The 20,205-nt window shown below is 38.8% G+C and overlaps 1 protein-coding gene across 7 annotated transcripts in view; it reads right to left on the bottom strand.

Annotated features, from left to right (window-relative positions):
- The window catches only part of LOC103180404 (histone-lysine N-methyltransferase EHMT1), a 52,232-nt gene that overhangs the window by 18,238 nt on the left and 13,789 nt on the right, over positions 1-20,205 (bottom strand). For 5 of the 7 annotated variants that reach the window (XM_042337203.1, XM_042337201.1, XM_042337202.1 and 2 more), the window contains 7 exons: positions 11,651-11,735; positions 9,752-10,368; positions 4,983-5,145; positions 4,387-4,514; positions 1,943-2,164; positions 1,235-1,312; positions 621-738 (listed from right to left, as the gene is read on the bottom strand). In XM_042337203.1, the coding sequence (XP_042193137.1) occupies positions 621-738; positions 1,235-1,312; positions 1,943-2,164; positions 4,387-4,514; positions 4,983-5,145; positions 9,752-10,368; positions 11,651-11,735 (1,411 nt within the window). Of the gene's footprint in view, positions 1-620; positions 739-1,234; positions 1,313-1,942; positions 2,165-4,386; positions 4,515-4,982; positions 5,146-9,751; positions 10,369-11,650; positions 11,736-18,858; positions 18,896-20,205 lie in introns of those variants that run through there. The other 2 variants (XM_042337205.1, XM_042337207.1) reach the window with 2 other exon arrangements.

Below are 20,205 nucleotides of genomic sequence, written 5' to 3'. Positions count from 1 at the left end.
TCCATCAGAACATTTGAATGGAAAATTGGATAAATACTTCAAGAAAAATGTTTGCAGAGTACGAGGTAAAAAGGGATTAGGTCTCAGTAGGGGACAAGTTCAAGCAAGGTAACAAGCATCAGCATTAATACGATAATCCAAATAGTCTTGTGGACTGTAAGGATGATTCAAATGCCTCCTCACCAATCTCCCAGCTCCACCAACCACAAGTTCCAGTTCATACAAACCTCCACTGTCCTGACAATAGGAATGGAACAAATAGTCTCAGTATCCTTGGACAAGGAAAATAATTCAGACAAGGTTCTTACTCCTCATCTCCATCCAGTGATTCCCAGGAAGCACAAAAATAGTCCTTATAATCCTTGCATTTGATGTGGCGTTTCATCACATCATCAAGTCTCAAAGTGCTTCACAAAATTTTACTGTGAAGCGCAATAATTATTTGTCGGCGAATGCAGCAGGCAAATAGCCATGAAGTGAGTGACCAGTTTTATCTAGGGATTGTTGGCCAGAGCACCGGGAAAGATTCCTTTCTCTTTCTGGCATGTGCCATGCTTGAGAATCAAGGTGCAGAAACAATTGGGCTTGGCTGTGATGCTCAGTGCAATTATTTACATTACCTGCGATATTCCTGCTTTTTGGTCGATTTTTCCGCCTTCGCTTCCGTGATGGTTTAACCCACGGGTTGTCATTCTTTCCCTTTTTCTTCCACTTCCTTTTCAAACCAGATTCTGAACTCTGCGTGGTCAAAGACAAAATTCGGAGTTTTTTCCTCTGGCAATTTCTTTGTTACAAACCATCGGCAAGATTATTAGAAGGGCTAATGTCACACGAGAAACCAAGCCCCAACATGCCTACGTGGCTCAGTACCACACCACAGGTGTACTACATCAGGAGGGCTTGTGTGAGTTGCCTTTTAATGCTATGTTAGAGAGGATACACGTCAAGCTGAAGAGGCATGTAGAACCAAATAAAGCGAGACTCAGACAAGTCAATTTTGAGAAATCATGCGAGTTGGTAAGTGCCAATTTTCAAACAGAGAATCAGAAATACTGAAAAAAATCCTATGTTTGGGTGCCGAGAATCCTCAAGAAACTCAAGTGCTCATATTGCATGCATCAGGATACTATAATCTCAGATTTCCCTAGTTATTGGCCGAGTAAATTCTTCAGGTTTAGGTGAAAAACACCTCAACTTTATGGTAGCACATACACCCCTAGAACTTACAACTCACCACATCTGACTCAAAGTCATCATCTTCCTCCTCCATGTCATCAGTATCTTGGTCCTCCTCAGGATCATATCCCTCTTGCTACAAGTGAACCCAAGGAAGGTGGAAGTGGAAAGAGAAAAATAAAAGCACCGTGCATAAAAAAATCCCGCAATTATAATTCTTTGATGTTCTATCTGTGTATTTAAAATGTCAGAATGTATATAAAGCAAAAAAATGTGGCACAAAAGCCTTAAGATAAGTTTTTTTCATTTTGCGGGGGGGAAGAGAAGGGCAAATTGTAGAAAGAATGACAATAGCAACCGAAAACAACAGCTTAAGTAAATGTTTAGTGTTTAACCTTTCAGGTCGGTCAACCAAATACATTTTTCTACATTGAATTTTTCTTCATTGAAGGCCACGCCATGGGTATCGCGGCTCGGTAGTAACTGGAAACAAGGTCTTGATGTGGTGTAAAGCCGTGGCCCGTGAGCCACTTTTGGGGGCATCAGGAACTAGCAAGTCTGCTGCAAATCAATACAGTGCACCTGGTTTCCAGTAGCTACCAAGATATTGCTATACCCATGGCACCCATGATGAAAAATTCAACAGAATTTTTTTTATATACTTCATCTGCTGACCGAAAAGGTTGGCCACCACTGGTGTAGACTGTGAAGCAACCAAAAAAGAGTTATAATCTTAAATTTGTGATAATACGGCACATGTACATACTTTCTTAGAAGATTCCATTTCACGAATGCTGCCCTGAGAGGAGCTCCCAGTGCCTCCACAATCTGTTGAGAGCTCGGAATCCGGTTGGTCTGCAACACTGTATTTTTCCTCTTCCTCCTCATACTCCTCCTCTTCCTCCTCCTCAGACTCCATCTCTTGAGATACATCGACATTCTCCCCGTTTATATTCTCAACGACACCATTAGAAGAGTCTTTCTGTTCCTGCAACACAGAAGGAAAGCTTATAGATCTACAATAATCCTTGCATTTGATATAGTGCCCGATCAACATCGTCGAGACGTCTCAAAGCACTTCACAGGATATACTGTAAAGTGGATTGACTATTTTGTGCGCGTAATGTCGCACGAACAGTTCTGGGAGACAAACTCCAATGTTAAAAAGTAAGCACAAATGGTAGATTGCCATTGATTTTAAAGGTGGCTTTGAAGCCATGTTCACACCAGTACATTTGAAATCCATCATTTTAGTATCGGTATAAAACCAAATAAAGTTTCCTGAGGCAACAAGCAAAATTCATTTTCCCTTTTTTTTGCCACATACATATCCAAAATCTATTCTGTTTCCAATTGACTTCCAAAACTTTTGGATTTCAAATCACACCTTGATTTTTAAAAAAAAAACTACACGCTTCCCACAATAACATAATAATCCTTGCATTTGATCCACCGTCTTATCATGTCGTTGAGATGTCTCAAAGAGCTTCACAGGATAACAGGATACACAGAATTGATTGTATATTTTGTGGACGATTAGGTAAGTGTAGCACAAATTAATTTTGATTGTGCAAAATTGTAACTTCACATCCACTTCAGTGAAAGATAGATGAACAAGATAAATCTTTTCTTAAAATAACATCAAGACCTGACCATGAAGAACAGATTTTTTCTTAAACCTGTGTAATAATAGCAGCATGGGTTTTACAATACACCAGTGTCCTGTTTCATGGTACTTTTCCACTCCCAAGGCCTTTCTTCCAACCCTTTGTGTATTCTGTGCCCAACTCACCAAACCTAACTGAAGTCCCACAGTTGAAGTTTTGTAACACACCAGATTGAAGCTTCCAGCACTGATCTCCACCAATGAATCGTGTCCAAGAAATGATGCATTGGTTTGTGATCAAAATGGAAAGATGCCGACTGCAATAATTCACGAGGTTTACTGAAGACGAATAACTGAGTGCTTTCGGGTGACTACAATACTTGAAAGGAAATCACCAAGTCTTCAGATGTTGGGAGAATTTGTAACCATTGCCCTGGAAAACCCTTTTTGGGGAGAAATTCAATGGATGCTGCTTCCCATTAATCTTGAGAGTGTAACCTTAGTGGCTATGGTGGGGTTGGCTCATTTCTTCTCAGGTCTAATGTGCACCCATCTTTGATTTTATTGTTATCAATTTAATGGTAGATGTGATATTTATCACACTGAATGTTCTCTGATGTACCAGAAGGCCTGACCCTGTTTTCAATGGCAAAGCCCACGAAACTGGGCCTGTGGTATTGGATTTTCAGCTCATGATAACTGTTTTTTTAAACTAAGCATCCTGCTAACTACCCAACTCCATGGACTTTGCCTTTGAGAATGGCATCTGGAGACTACCTCTGCCAAATCCAGATCCTTTCAATGCGACAGAACATGAATGTAAATTGGCCTCAACATCTTGCGCTGAAAACACTGGGAAGAGAGAAGCGCCAATTGTGCAGGAGTTAAGTGTAAAAAGTTTGTGATTCTGCAATGGGAAGTTCCAGGTTAACTGTTAGACAATACAGTACAAGTCATTTTTACCAGTCACGTATGGAAGTGGCAATTGGAGTAAATAGAGGCAAAGTTCAATGGTGGCTGCTGTAGAAGAGATCAGTTCGAACTGCTAAATGCTTTGTAGTTACGAAGAACCTCAGCTAAAATGTCTGCCCAAGACAACTTCTACACCAATTAATGCACATTGACAACTGATAAGGAATTGGAAAAGAAAAAGGAAACTGTGCTCTGGGTCACTCTTAGAAGCAACCGTATTAAGGGGTATGGAGAAAGACATGGAAATGGAAATAAAGATCTGCTTTGATCTAATGAACTTGGAGCAACAGGGCTAAATGGCCTTCTCCTGCTCCTACAGGTCTAGAAGGTCTTTTTGGTCAAATATTCTATGGAGGCAGCTTCCTGGTGTCTCTTTACTCGGTACCATTCTCAAAATTTTTATTCAAAGGATAATTTTTTTTAAATGGGTTTTTTTAAAAAAAAACTGACCAACAAGAGAAACAAAAATGTATCAAGTGAAGGGGAAAAAAATAAGCAACACATAATTTTGAATTGTGTGAATTGTTGAAAATTTCAAGCTGAACTGCCCCTACAGCCTCATTTGTACTTTTTTTTAAAGTAGTGAACAAAATATATACTCTGTGCAGAAAGTTTACATTTTCTGGACCCACCTCCATGCCAGATGCAGACCGTGATATGTTCTGAAACATTTCAAGTACTGTGCGCTGTTTTAGCAGTTTGGTCTTCTTCTTAGGAACCAGGCTGTAAATCCCCATTTTTCGCTTCTTCTTCCTAGCCACTGTCAAAGTTTTAATTATTTTGAACATTTAATAAAATAAACACTAGTATGCTCTGCAATTTGTGTCATAACTGCAATTCATATGTCTAATGTGCTACGTTCCTAGGCATAAATACATGTAGAATTAGTTACATGTCCAAATCAGACCTGTTTTTTATTCCATGGACTGGATAAACATGGATTATGTACAGTACATCAAAATGCGCTATTTAATTCTTAAATGAAAGCAATTTTTTTTAAATAAACGCTTTGGCCTCTGAACTATTTCGAAAGCTATTGCCTGTGTGTAATCTGTTTTTAAAAAGACGAGCGATATCCAGCCAGGAAATGTTACTATAGCACTACCACTCTACATTTTTACTGTCAAGCGCTTCCAGTAAACCTACAATATTGACATTAGTTGATCTCTATAACAAACGCACATTTGAAAAAAAACTTACTGTATTCCGGTTCAGTTTCCTTTATTACCTGACTGTGGTTTGCTAGTGGCAGTATTGTTCTGATTCTGAGGTAGTATCTGTTGCTGTGGTGGTGTTGGTTGTTGTGATGGTGCTGGTGATGGTGGAGGTGGAAGTTTTGTTCCAGATTCTAGACTATTTACACCTTCTTCCTTTGGGTCTTTGTTTGGTGTCTTTAAAAAGGCAGAAGTACAAAGTGAATGCCCTTTCCACTAGTCTTCTCAGAACGCTCACTACTCTACATTTTTTACTCTACACTACACAAAGTCATTTTTTTTTAAAAAAAAGCCACAACTTGAAAACATGTTCCCAAGATAATGCAAATGATATCTTTATTGGTTTAAGGAGTTTGCTAAACATCCAAGCTCCATCTAAATAATAAGAAGTTCAAATGTATTGTGTGGCAGCAATAAAGAATACTTTTTAAAAAAAAACGTTATACGCTCGGGAGACTTTTCACAAGATTCTGTGATTATAAATCTCTTAATCAGAGGGATTATTCTGTGGTTAACAAAGCGACTGAGTCAATGCCAAATATATGTGAAAATCACAAGTTGTCTCAGTGGGTCACCAAAATAAAATGTAGGTTTGCAAAACAAAGCTTCTCCACAAGTCCTTGAAATGGAAGACTTCTGAAGACAATGGAAACTATCCCTGCGCACATAATCAAGCAATTATCGGCATTAGACGGGATGGGTTATCGGGCCTCAAGTGCAAACGTCCATTAACTGGCAAGTGATCAGATTAAATTCGCTTGAGTGAATGCAGAATACCTTGATTTACCAAATTCCTCTAAGTGGTCTGAATCTAAAATAAAAACAGTTTTCAAAGGAATTGTTCTGGCGTCTTTTTTTAAATAATCACATTACTTGATAAACTTGGTGATTGAAAAATAATGAACTCGAACTGCATTGTTTATGAATGATGGGCCTTCAACGGTGCCCAATCACTAGTATGAAATCCCAGCCACAGCCGGATTTAAAAAACTTGTACAGGAGCAAACTATACCTAATTTAGAACCTCCCTCTGTGTTAAATTAGGCTTCACTGGTTCCTCATTTAAAATTTCTCTCAAACAATTTTTGGTTAAAATAAAGCACCCAAAGGGTCAAGTTATGATTGTTGTAACGAGATGGTCGCTGTGATATGTGCGAGTGAGTTGCTCATGGACACAATTTAAGCTTTCCTAAGATTAAGGTTTCCCTAACACAGCAGATTTATCTGCTCATTTTAACAGTGCTGTACTGTTTTGAGTAGTATTTCACGATGGATTTATTTTACAAGGGATTTTTCAGTCTGCTAAGTTATCCACAAGGGGAAGATGGTGGGCGGGAGTTGAACCTGCAAAGAAGTAGGAAGATATTGTATTGAATGTTTTGCATTCAAAGCACTTCACTTTTAGCCTTTTAAGTGATGATAGCCAAGCAATAATCAGTGGAGGAGTTGGGAACAGCAGCAGAAGGATCAAATAGTTCCAGAGGATGCTGATAGCTAAGTCATGATCTCCTCTTCAGCAGGTAGAAAAGGTAAATAAAGAAGACAGGTGTAGAAAAAGAAAATGGAAGACTGAAAGTGAGACAAAAAGCACACACAAATATATGATGGAACAAGAAGCAAAAAAAAAAGAAGCAAACAGAAGACATAGATATTAAACTGAAGCAGAGAAAATAGAAGAGGAAGTTTCTTTCTCAATGCATTGCTGATTATGTAAGAAAGCTTTCTGGGCATTTCTTTGTGAACCATTGTTTAAAAAAAGGCTCAATGCCTAAATCATCATAATACAAGCTGGCAAACCTGAGACTGCAAGGTGTCACCATTCAACTGAGAGATAATAAAGTACTGACAACTTTGGAATCATAAACGTAGCTCCCCCAATGAGGTATGTTAAAAACCGTACCTGTCACATTTATGAGATCTCACATTTCTGAGATTTCTTTCCCCCTCGGTAAGAGCAAGTCATTTCCAATATAGCAAAACACAGTTTATCCACACACTACTTATCCACACGTCTATTTGTTCACGTGGGCTCCAATGAGAATGATAGATGCGGATGTGTGATGACCAACTGGCTACTTCTCCTGGGGGAAGGGGGCAGAACCAATAAAGAAATAAGAAGAGCGCCCACCCCTCCCCACCCATCCCAACCATTACCAACTCCAAGAGTACACACTGTAAAACAAAGGTGCATAAGAGAAATGTTCAGGCGTGATCACCTAGAGGCTTGGGTGATCATTACGAACAATTTTAAATCAATGACAAATTCACGTGATCAATTGATGAGATTACATTCTTGAAATTCTTAGTTCTACTGAAGAATAGCAAGACTGCGGGTCTAACGTGAGGTGATTTCAATTCCATCCAAATGGCACTCCTTTCCGTTGATTGGAAGTACACCACACCAGCACGCAATGTTAATTGACATTACATATACTCACAAGATACTTATTTAGCCAATCAACTGAACATCAGTGAATGCCTGAGTCAAAGTGAGGATACAGTGCTGGAGGACCTACGCTATTCACTACACTTATGAGGAGCAAAATTCCCAACCAAATACCTCCCCAGAACACCGCTTGGGAATCAGGTTTTAACCCTTTATTCACTTCTCCGTGCCTTATTTCCTCTCCAGTCTTTCTATGTCACCTTTTCTGACCACTTAATCTTTTACTCAGTCACTTTAAGGAAAACAATAAATTCACACAAACTGTCAAAACGGACGACTAAGTGTGGTAGAAATAAAGTGCCTCAGATCAATAGCATGCAAAGAAATTAATCATTTCAATGGCAAATTATAGAATTTACTAGCTCTTTGGACTTTAATTCCCAGCACTTAATTTCCATTTTGGCAGAAAAAAAACGCCTTCCAAGTTGTAGTTTTTCACTCACCTAGTTGCTGCCATTAACTGGTGTGAGGAGATTTTTTAAATCAGCAGATTCTCCTGAGATTTTAACAACAGTTTGCTTATGGCTGCTGTCTAAATACTGGCTGGAACTGTAAAAATAAATGAAAGCAGCTGCTTCCCCCCTTCCCCCTCACTTGTAACTACCCCAATCCAGGGTTAGGCAGTCAACCTTCTAGTAGGCCTCTCTTAATACTGATCGACTGCTTGAATGTTTTAACCGCAGCCCAGCATGACTAATTAACAGGCCAGGGTTTTGTATTTTTTCTCTCTGAGAAAGTATAATGTTTATTTACACTCAACATCTCCCTCGGATCTATGTTGAGGCAGAAATCCACTGTGTACAGAAAGAATCCACACTCTACCACTGCAGTGTGTACAAGTGCACTAACTTCTGTTATAGTAAGTTATTCAGAAAGCAAGAGTTTCCTTCAATGGTGCATCTTAGAAAGAAAATAAAAAGCAAGATTTTTAAATTCTTTGTTCCACTAGTGCCGAAGTATTTGTCAATTCAAGCTAAAACCAAAATGAAGACGGATCGGACACCCATTTGATACATCAGATTGCATACCATTATGAAAGGTTTATAAAATCGGTTAAATATTTAGATTCACTTCATACCCAATTGTGATTGAGATAAACTCTTGAGAGTTTAAGATTTCTTTTAAATCCAGAAATGCATGTTTTTGTTAATATTGAGAACTGATAAGAGAAATCAAAGCAATGCAATTCCGTCAGCAACATAGGAGAACATTGTGAATGATGGCACTTAAGCACGGGACCAACTGATTTCCCAAATAGAGTAACCATCTCGCAACTCCCAATAGTTCTGAAAACATTTTGCACAATATATGTTGCATGTGTTTCGCATAAAATGGGAGTCAGCTTTTTCGGAGAACAAGAACAATGACGTTCATAAAGGAAAGCGGTGCAGTGCCTCAGTAAGGCAGATTGAATGCTATGTTCTCCTCTACTTAGAAAAGGAAACGGTTTTCCAAGTGAGAATTTCATTGAAATGAACAAAGTTTATACACAGAAAAGTATTTGTTGTTCCAATGTCCACAATTCATTCGTGTATTTTTAACCCCTCTGACATGGAATCTTTGTTAGTATTATGAGGAAGAACAGCATAAAGTGGACACGGCAGAGAAATAAGGATGCAAAGGCAGTGCAGGATATTTACTGACAGAGCAACAGTACAATGTGACTGATTTAAGAGAATATCTTACAAGTATCCTGGTTTATTACTCATTACATAGTATTTATTGGAAGGTCCTGCAAATGGTCAACTCATAACAGGATAAGGCACGAATGGAACAAGTTCTGGAACTGAAATTTCTCTGATCCTACCTGCATTTCAGCTTTTCATTGACAATCTATACATTCTGAGAGTGTACATATAGCAAAGATTCCCAACAGATCAGTGGAGTCCAGAAGCATCAGACTCGAAACGTCAACTAATTACTGACCAGGTTCAATGTGGCAATCCCGTCTCACTTAAACCACAGGCAAACCCAGTCAATGCAGTTGCCCAAATGGTCCCAAACCAATATGATGCAGTGTAACTTGCACAGATCGTTGAGTGTTTAAATACCATTTCACTGATATGGATTATATGTGAACAATGTACAAATATTAAGGCCTTGTTTCTGTAGAGTCAAATTCACTCTAATTACCCAAACGGTAAACACTGGCATTCAATACCTCGACAATTTTCATTTGAAAAAAACATTCTTGCATTTCAAAACAGAACTCTAATCAACTCTAAATTTGGGTCAAATTTTGTAAAATCTTCAACAGGCCACGGCAGAAGTCCTCATTCACCAGAAACCCGAAACTGAGAATTGTGCTGCACTTGCGAATGGTAATAAGATTCTTACCTGATTTGTGTTGGTTTTGGGTAGAGTCTTCCTCGCTCTGTGAACCCTGACCTCAGTGGCGAGGCCATGTGTGAGATTTTTAGCCTGAGATGCATTTTCTTCTGTATTTTCTTCTCCTGATTTGGCCAGTGCCACACTGAGCGGTTTCATGGCTTGGTTTTGAGAAACTTCGGTAGTTCTCACTGCGTTCATACTTTTTACCTTGTTGGCTCCCCCAGTCTTGCTGGGAGAGGAAGGAAGTGTTTTGGCAGCATGACCGATTAAAGAAGCAGTCCCGGTCTGTACCTGCGATAAAGGTTTACTATTTAAAACAAATCCATTGCTTCCTGTAAGAGAAGCCAGTGTCAAATCGTCTGAATTCATATGATTACTTGCTTTAACAGTCTTATTGTCTTCGTCTAAAATTCCATTTTCGTTTATCTGGTTGAGTTCATTGAGATCCTGCAATTCTCTTTTCACAGTGTCCTGAGTGTGTTTAAGTGGAGTCTGATGATTCTTTGCCGAAGACGCTTCTTCACTCCTTCCACAGGAACCATTGGTTTCACCGTCTGCAGACATCTCACAAGCTTCCACCGACTTCCCTGTGGCACTCACGTTGGCCGCTGTGAGGTCACTTCCTGTGGAAGAGGTCACACAACTTGATTACTTCCCACTCCCAAGATCAGAACGCCATGTCTCACAAGAGCAAGCGGACTAACTGAAGGTGGAACTGCAGACACGGGTAATAGCAAGCTCTTTCAAAGCATTGTTTTGGTAATAGGTGAAAGCATTCAGGAAGTGCATTAGACTGTTTAAATGCTGTAATGCAGGGTTCAGGTTTAGTTTCTCCCCGTTCCCCGTTCCCCGCCATCATGAATGCAAACCGTGAAGCAGAGAATAAAAATCCTTCTGAAACAAAAACATTCATTAGGTCATTTTAAACTTATGAACCAGCTCAAAGTTGCGCTAAATAAATGAAAGCATACAAGTGTTTCCACCCTTATGGTAACAATAAAAGATGCTGAAACTGGCTAGAGGGCGCACTAGGTCTTTCTTTGACTGGAAATTTGGATGTCGGTTAAGTTTTTGCCTGGATACCACTTGATCCATAACTGATGTGGGTCAGGAATGCGTAGGGAGTATCTTACATACTGATTTTTATGGACTTCTACAGTTAATTCAACTACTTGAACTAAAGTTGTTCATATACAAACAGAATTTTGAAGGCATGTACAGTAAAACCACCAGGGTTTTTTTAAAAAGAAAATGAACAATTTTAGAGAATTCCATAATGGATTCAAACACTCGATGACAGTAATTTATAGGTTTAATGTTTAATCATTATGACTTCTAACATACCAAAAAATACCGAGAAACAAACTCCATCACAAATGTGTCCTATACAGACGTGAGCGGTTCAATGGCCATTCTTCAGTGCTGTAAATTCCTACGGTTCCATCACCAAAAATGTTCAGCTTCAAGCTGCCAAACACTCTCCTTACATAAGGTTGAGTGGCATTTACTGAGCTTTAACCATGGAACAGCAAAAGAACAACTCGCACTTGTATCACGCCCTCGATGCAGGGTAGCATCTCAGAGCACTTAAACACAACAGTTATGCCAACAGCTACCAAATTGCACCTTCTAAATTAACTGAGCAAAGCCTACCTGTAATCTTAATGCTTACCTTTCACTTAAAAGTGGGCACTTCACCACAATAATAATACTTCTTGCATTTGACATAGCGCCTTTTCAGATCACTGAGACATCTTGAAGCACTTCACAGCATAAATCTGATGTTGAATTAAGCATGTTGGTTCCATAACAAAAATAGATGCAAAAGATCTTCAATGCATTGGAATGGTGAACTTAATTCTGCTGTATCAAAGTACTATAGTTTATAAATGTATGTCCACTCACCATTCTCTTCAGTAGTAGACAGTTCCTTTGCAACCTCCAGCTTTCGATCTTCTATAGCAGTGTCTGCCCCTGTCATGCCTGCAGACTAAAGCAGAAACAGGATGACTGAACCACAATCAAACAGGTACACCTTGGTGGCTACTATTTAAAGATGTTCATTTATTATGCCAGCATTTCTCCCTTCTGCCAGTTACTCCAGCGTACAATTTCTCTTTGTGCAGTTTAGAAATTAACAGGAGGCAATACGGAATAAAACAGAGTGTTCCTGCGTCTTCCTCCAACGAATTCAACTTCTGTATTTTACTAGCTCATGAAATCGGCTGCATTTATACAAGTAATTGTTCTTAAAAACCTGTATTTAGAAAAAGGGAATCTGCGTCTCTCTCCGTGTCACAGCTACATCTGCAAACAATCCCATCCCCAAAATTGGGTACTACTTAAGAACTCACTAAAATCATTCAGATTAAAAAAAAACTACTTATGCTTGCCCATGCAGAGGACTTTAACTTTTTATTTCCAATATCCTCAGACAGTCCTCGTATAGTGATCAAATCTAGGTTTAGAGGAAAGTGCTACACAGGAGAGGTGGGAGACAAGGCTTATCACTTTTTCAGGCATCTGAGGTTCTTATGTGAACCCTGTGCGCTTATTTTATTGTCCAAGGCTATGAGTTAGTTAGCAAATGGCTTTGTCAACAGGTAAAATAATGACGAGGTGGATTTTTATTATAAAGCAATATGAAGCCACACTGGTTGGTTCACTGGCTATCCTTGTGGGAGCTCTTCTGTGCAGAGCCAAGTCTAGCCATTTTACCCTTGATTTTTCCTATCCATTGAGTTTCCTTGAAATTACTCAAAATCTTTTCCCGAACCCTTCCCACAAGACAGAAATAAAAAATACGAATGAAGCAAAACCACACAACAGAAGGCAGCAGAGAGAAAAATGTGGCAATTGGTTTGGGGGGGCGGGGGGGGTGGGGGGGGGGGGGGGGAGGGAAGGCCTTCCTGCAATTCTAGTTGTTTAGACTTTAAAACCTTAACCCAAAAGAAAATCACGCATATCCTCGAATCTGTAGGCTGAAAACAAGTACAGCAGTAGAAAGAAAAGCCTTCTTTCGCTCACCAATAGAAACGGGATTCAGGCAACTGATGTTGGCTAGCTGTGGGAGAAAAGTAACTGAGGATCATCCAATATGGCTTCTCTTATAGGTTGGGAGCAGCGAGTGAAGTCGCATGGATTTCAACCAAAGGGAGGTGGAGTCTTAAAGGGGCAGGCGTCTCTGCTGCTTGTTTCAAATGGATCAGGTACTGGACTCCAAAGGCGGGCGGGTCAAACCAAACTATAAGCGTTTCATTCCCTGTCCCCAATTATTCCATGATGTTTTGTGAAACTGCGGCGGCTCTCAGTAACCTTTATGAAACTAAAAGGTGATTGTTCCATTCACAATAAAATGTAAAGTTGAAACCCTTGTTTCAACCTGCTCAGCTCGCTCAGTCTTCTGTACAGTACAATCAGTCTAAAAATACCAATAGTTGAAACAAACCTATTTTTCTCTCATCTTTCTCACAAGAGGTAATTTTGTTTCCAGCATCCATAAGCACAATTTAATACAGGTTGTGGAGAATAAAGCTATATTAACCTTTGTTTAAAATTGGACACAACGCATCCAAATCTTCCAGATTATCCCAATACTCCACTTATTGTCACATATTTCCCCCTCCCCAAATCCAAATCTCAAAATAACTAAGACTGGATTACAGAAACATGAAGAAAGCAACAATTCTATTGGATTTTGCATTAAATCGCTAAATTAATTTGGTAAACAATCCTATTCTCTACAAACCACTGTGATGAAAAAAAATCACAAAGCATTGCCTCCGATATTTCCAGCCTTTGTTTTAGCTCAACCTAGGCCAAATGATTTTCTAATGATTGGCTCACAAAGTCAACACCCATGCGCTCAAATAAAAATGAATCCACGAGCTGAAGCCGTCTGCCACTCACTGGGAGCTATTTCATATTAAGAGTACCTTTCCTCTGCCTTTCATGTTCCTCTCAAGCATAGCAGATTCTCAAGTTATGGACACAGAGTTTCGGGCGACATTTTTCAAAACATATAGCTTGCTGCCCCAAACTTTCTGTAAAGGTTTACATTGCACAGGGATTCCATTACGCTTTGAGAAAATTGTTGTGCAGGCTACGTAATCGTGTATAGACTAAAATGCACTTATGAAACATATTGAGAGAATAGAATTGCACAAAACATTGAAATGCTTAAAGCCATGAAGTGTAATTTACCTCACCCATTTGCAAGTATTTTAACTAATTCAACCAAACTAGTGACTATGCCCAGCAAAGAGCACGGCCCACAATGCCAGGGGTGGCAAAGAGTAGTGGTCAAATCAGAATTACATCAGCTCTGATAAGAAAAACCCTGCATCATATTATTAAGATATTCGGTAGCAAAGTTAACCCGGAGGCAGCTTGACCCATGTAATGCAGGTTATTGTGAACTTGAAAACACTGCTATTTATCATTGGTCAACCATACTGCTTCCTTTTGTTTGAGCCTATTTAATGAACATAACTCCAAACTGCATGGAAAAATTCTACCTTGTTTCTGATATCACATAGAATCAAGGTATATTGAAGTTAGATTTTGAGCAGAATTCTCAATTTCGTTATGAATTTAATTTCCAAAATGGTACTTGCTGCAGTGAGTAAAATCAATAAACACTATTGCAGGTCATTTTATCCATGTGCTGAGATCACAGCAGTTCCCTACCTACAGGGTTCAAAATACAGAACCTGCAAATGCATCAAAACTAAAAAAAATGTAGTGCCATCAATAAGGTGTATTATCAGGTCCTGTTATATGGGAAGAGTGAGTAACAGCTTTGTTTTTAAGCTTTGAACTCTCCCACTAACTATTCACTGGAGAAGTACCAACATCTTCCCAAACCTTGCTTTAGTAAATCATTTTAATTTAACACTGTATGTACGTTGACATACAGAATAAAACCATCTCATAAAACAAGTGATTTTGCTTCAGCCTTGATCCTAAAGACTTAGTTTGGATTTGATTTTCACTTAATGTTCTCAGCAGAAAAGGTTTAAAATGGATTCTGTAAATATCTGAGGCACTCAAAGCAACTATTAGGATGTTAATATCACTGGTTGATGCATTTTTGTCTACAGATTAGGACTCAATTTGAGATCACATGTATGTTCAGTTTACATCCTTCAGTACTATGTTCTTTTCTCGATTTGTGGCTCTTGAAAAAAGAAAATATTAAACAAGTACAAACACATCCTAACCATCTGCTTGCTCTACATTGTTTTGTTAGATCTATAGTGAACTAGTTTTACATTTGTTTGACATTCAATGAGTTTGAGGCAACTGCCAAGTTACCTCAGAAGGCCAATGTAATCTACATACCACATCTGAACTCCTTTAAGAAACATTTAAATTGTCGATGCAGTGGACTTTACAATTTGAGACTTGAAGCAACATTGCTTTGCTCAGAGAAATGGAGTCCTGTTATAACTTCATGTTAAATTTAAAGAGTTTTCGAAGCAACTGATCACAAAATCCGATCTTTAAATTTAGAGCAACTAATTCACACTGTTGGCTTTGAACCATCTGCAGCACAGCCATGAAAAATAAAATTGTTGGGTTTGAGAGACTCGGAAATATTAGCTCGCAGGCAGTAGAGGAAAAATTACCTGCACGGAAGAAAATGTCTTCAAAAGTGAAGATCTAAGGTCATTTTGGGGGATCTCTCTTTGGACAAAGACTCAAGCAGTTTTGAATCCCAGTACCTACCAAATACATTTATCTGAATTTAGTCTTCATCTCCCCCTATAGGCTGCAATCCAGTGTCCTGAGCATGCTCAATACAGGCATTTCACTGCAGATTCAGCCATTTCATAACACAACTGCTTGCAGACACAATCATCTGCCATTTTGAGGCTGCATTAGACAATGCTGTTATGGTCTTAAACTCTGTAAAATCTCATCACAAAAATAATTCATGAAACAGTGCCATTGATTTAATCTAAAAAACTGGGAAATACATACCCCGATCTGCCTTAATGCTGAGAGGTAGAATTCTAGACAAAATTAGGTTTTCTTCGAAGCAAATCCAAACTGCTAATAAATTCACTGAGCCCCAAAAAATGCTGCTATGTCATTCAGTTATAAATAGGTAACACAATCTTGGACATATGAGAGTATGATGAAGCATGCAGGACTACATTGTATAATCCAGTGTCAAGACTAATTATTTCTGCAGAAAACTGTCTCCCCGCCCTTTATAAAGATCCTTACAAATCACTCGGAAGCAAAATGCAATCAGAAGCCATGAAATGCCAAGATCTTGCATGATCAGCTGTATACATTTCTTCTGGAAGATTTGTGTTTTTATAAAGCAATAAGCAAAGAAGCTTCAGAGAACACTGCACATCTGATCAAACATCAAGGTTGCATTTTCACTAAAAGTATTAGAGAGTTTCTGGATTAAAAACAATTTTGCATTTCCACAGAATTCAGAAAGCCTCAAGTTCTAAAGAAAAGCAACTTTAAGCGCATTTATGGTCTTTGGGGTAGAACCGTTATTCGTGTATTATTACAAAATGGTAATTGCCCATTAAGAATGTAGCTCCTCAAAATTCACACACACACACACACTGAAAGCACTGTATCTAATAGTTGAAGTAAGACATAGATACTGTGTAATCGAGCCAGAATGTTTATACGTCCCACCTCATACTGTACCAACAGTAAACTGAGAAGCTGCAAAATTGTTTGCCATGTAACAACGTCCATAACATGCTGCAAACCTGCCCGCCTTCTCACCATATCCCTCAAGATTTTTACTCCTCTGAGTATCCATCCATCTCCGCTCTTAAATCCCTCAACTGATTTCTCATCTAAGGCGATTGATCTGAATCAGGGTCTTTCTCGTTCTTTATAGCTCAGTATCACATTACTCGGCCCCACTGAAAGAACAGGGGAGCCCAGCTGATGAGTTAGAAGTAGCAATCACTTTGAAACACATTCGAAAGCGGCAATTGTGATCGCGTCACCATGGAGAACCACCAAAAGGTGCGCAGTAAGAAAGAATGAGACCATTATTATGTCATTCTGAAACAGGGACATGACAGGGTAATCCGGGTTGTGATGGAGAATGGCTGTCTGGGGGAAATGACCAAATGATCTTAAGGGGTTTGAACAATAAAGCTGTATTAGATCAGACACCTCCCCAACCCCAATTGACAACTTGTCAATTTTGTCCATTCCTCTTCTGAAACAAAACAGGCGGCTTTCTGAAACGCCACCCACATCATTCTTCACATTTAAGGCTGGATAGGAGTGTCAGTAGGTACTGAATAATGGACAGCACCGCGGTTCTTTTGTGACACCAAACGTGCGTGCTTTCCAACAGACTCGGTAGATCATGAAATGAGAACCCTGACTGATTTTTTTCCCCCATCCTTAGTCCAGGGCTAAAAAGGCCAAAATCAGCCTAAAGGTTCCAATCTTGGTTCATACGTAAATTCCTCAAGTCTTTCCTTTCAACCTCATTCTCTGATAAAAGCTGTCCTACTCAGCAGCCAATTTCAAACGCACGAGTCGGAACCCAGCTTTCAAACCAAACACCTCAGATTCTTCCGTGCTGTCACTGGGATTTCAGAAAAGAATCGTAGGCGTGTGAACTTTTCTTGCTGTCTTTAACTGAACTGTGAAAAATGCCCAGCAGTGCACCTAGATTTTGTTCAAAAATTGGGTTGTTGCTGGACCTTCAAATATAGAAGTCAAGGATTGAATACTGGTGCCTAAAGTGCTGTGATAAAGTCGTGGGAGCAACAGAGGTAAAGATCACACAGCATTAAAGCATATTGGTTTAAGTGCAATCTTTGCCATAGCACAACTACACTCGAGTCTAGTTAAACACTGCTCCGTTGCCTAGAATCTTCACATTTGTTACAACCGCATTGTAATTCAGAATGAGGTCACTTGGGCAATCCTCATTAACCACAAAGAATTATGGTTAACAAGCCCGTATGGAGAAACTAGCTAGTAGCCAGGTTTAACCACATCTGATAGCAGACAACCAGAGGTCCAACCAATTATTGCCATTTGTAAACCAAACTCTGGTTAGAAATAAGTGGTCTGGTACATACAGGGCATTGGTATCAATTGTGCTCCATCAAAGGAAAATTTTGTGAGATTAACTCAAGGCTTCAGTGATCAATGGTCCCAATGATCCATGTGAAGACTGTCCAAACCTATTTCCCTTGGAGCCAAGATAAAACAAAGTCAGACTCAAAATAATTACCTATCGATTCCAAAAAATATATAATTGTATGCTTTCACTGATCTCAATTCACCTTATTTTTCTTCTTCTTCCTCTTAATAATAAACTAGTCCTCTCTAAAGTGCAGCAAAGTAGTGCTACTATATCCCACAACAAATAATTAAATCCACAGCCTCATAATGGTTGGGAAAAGAAAACTCTTAAGGGAAAAAAACACAACACAAAGCCTGAAAAAGAGAATGACCAAATACTTTTCATTTAAAGCCCTGAGTTCATTATCAATATATAACTCAGTGTAGCTGTAAACACATTAGCTAGTGTTTGTAAATTTAGAGGAAAAGAGAGGAGATAGAAACAAGAACACCAAACCACATGATACTGCAAATACTGCACGCCAGCCATTAAGTGCTGAAACATTATTACAACCATTTCATTCTCATTTACTAAATACACTTAAGCGGTGAAAACACATACATTTACTGTATTTTATTTCTCTACAGCATACCAACCCAGCTTCCTCAACCATTGTTCCACTCTGCAGGTCCAACCAATTACAGTACATGTTGATTTATCAGCTCATTCTTTTGATGATATATCAATTCTCCTTCATAAAGAAATCAACAGTTACATGCCGAATGCTATCTACTCATTTAACTCTGCGTAATGCACTGCCTTTGATAGTTAACATGCAAGGTCAAATGGTGGTGGTTACAACTTAACAGGTACCATCTTAAAAAATGTCAGCAAATATAATCCTGCACAAAAATCATATACATGGATTAAAAACCTGCTTCATGTTAAAAGACCCAAGAGAGTGCAGGTATGCTGTTGTAACACACATTTACAAAAGAAAAACAGCCATGAGCTGGCTCTAATGTGCAATACTAACCCAATGTGTGTGGCCTTTTCTGTCATGAAGACACCAGTGTTTACCTCACATCCACATAGAATTGTGAGCTATGTTACAGCTCCCCAACAGGTTTTAATTCACTAGGAGTGAGCATGCTCAATGAGGACCAGTTACAGTGTTGTATTTGAAAAAAATCAGCCATTTATGGAGACTAGTTGTAAGCAGCCACAAGGTCAGTCAGCCATTTGGAAACTGAATTGGTTTTGACAATAAACTGGGCTATTCAATTCTGTCTGGGTGACTTCAAATTTCAATAAACCCCAAGAACGAAAGTGGTTGCAAAATTACTTCAGCTGCTGTAGAGTACAGCATTAACTGTACTGTACAGCAGCATTGTAAAAGCTTCAGCAGCTATGCAAATTGCTTCAGCCAGTACCCCGAACACATCTTCCTTCCCACACACCGAGCATACGTAGGGAGGTCTTTGTTCCTAACAACTACAAAGCAAGTGTGGAATAGTGATAAGATCAAAAACACTGTGCGCTGTGTCACTGACAATGAAAATAAATAGCAACATCCGGTCATTTCTTAGGATGTTTTGACTCCCAATACACAGCTCTGCATCATTGTTTCGTGTTCAAAGCATTTCTGCTTGATGTGTAGAGGTTTATTTTGTAAACGTAAATGTACATACTATATTGTGTACATTTTCTGGCTGCCAAACAATATACTTTCCCCATCAATACCACAACGAGCCAAAAACAACTGATGAAAAGCTAGGAAAATTGTTACAAAACAAGACACTACATCTTCATCTCCAATGCAGTGTTTTAAGTTAAACAACGGTTCAAGTAAAATAATATTATTTATTGCTGTATTTCTATGAACAAAAATGGCATATATGGATACTTGCTTATGAGAATATTTGATCTGAATGGTATTAGTTCTTAAATTATTTTTTTACAATAAACACTGTATAATTAACATATTTAGCTTGGCAGCAATAGTTTGTAAATTTCTCAATATTTGAGGGTTTTTTAATTGGTACTGCAGTTTCACACTGCATATTTATTTCACAAGTCTTAACTGTGTATTCCAGGTCATTCACAACGGTAGCAAAACACACATCCACACAAACAAAAAGACTGCAATATATATTTTTAATCCAACAAATGCAAGAATGGAACAGCCCACTGAACTGTTTTTTTCCAATCCTCTACATTTACCAACGCTTGTACAAAATTGCCCAAAATTGCTCAAATCCTCAGATTCTGGATCTTAATTTGATACAACTACAGAACAGGTCAATCTACTTACAGACTCTGAGTGCATTAAGCAGGAATGGGAAAGAAACACTGCATCATAAATTAAGACAAAAAACATACA

Source organism: Callorhinchus milii, unplaced genomic scaffold, assembly GCF_018977255.1.
Source record: "Callorhinchus milii isolate IMCB2004 unplaced genomic scaffold, IMCB_Cmil_1.0 Scaffold8, whole genome shotgun sequence".
Classification (NCBI taxonomy): Eukaryota; Metazoa; Chordata; class Chondrichthyes; order Chimaeriformes; family Callorhinchidae; genus Callorhinchus; species Callorhinchus milii.
This window is presented reverse-complemented; position numbering and strand designations above follow the sequence as displayed.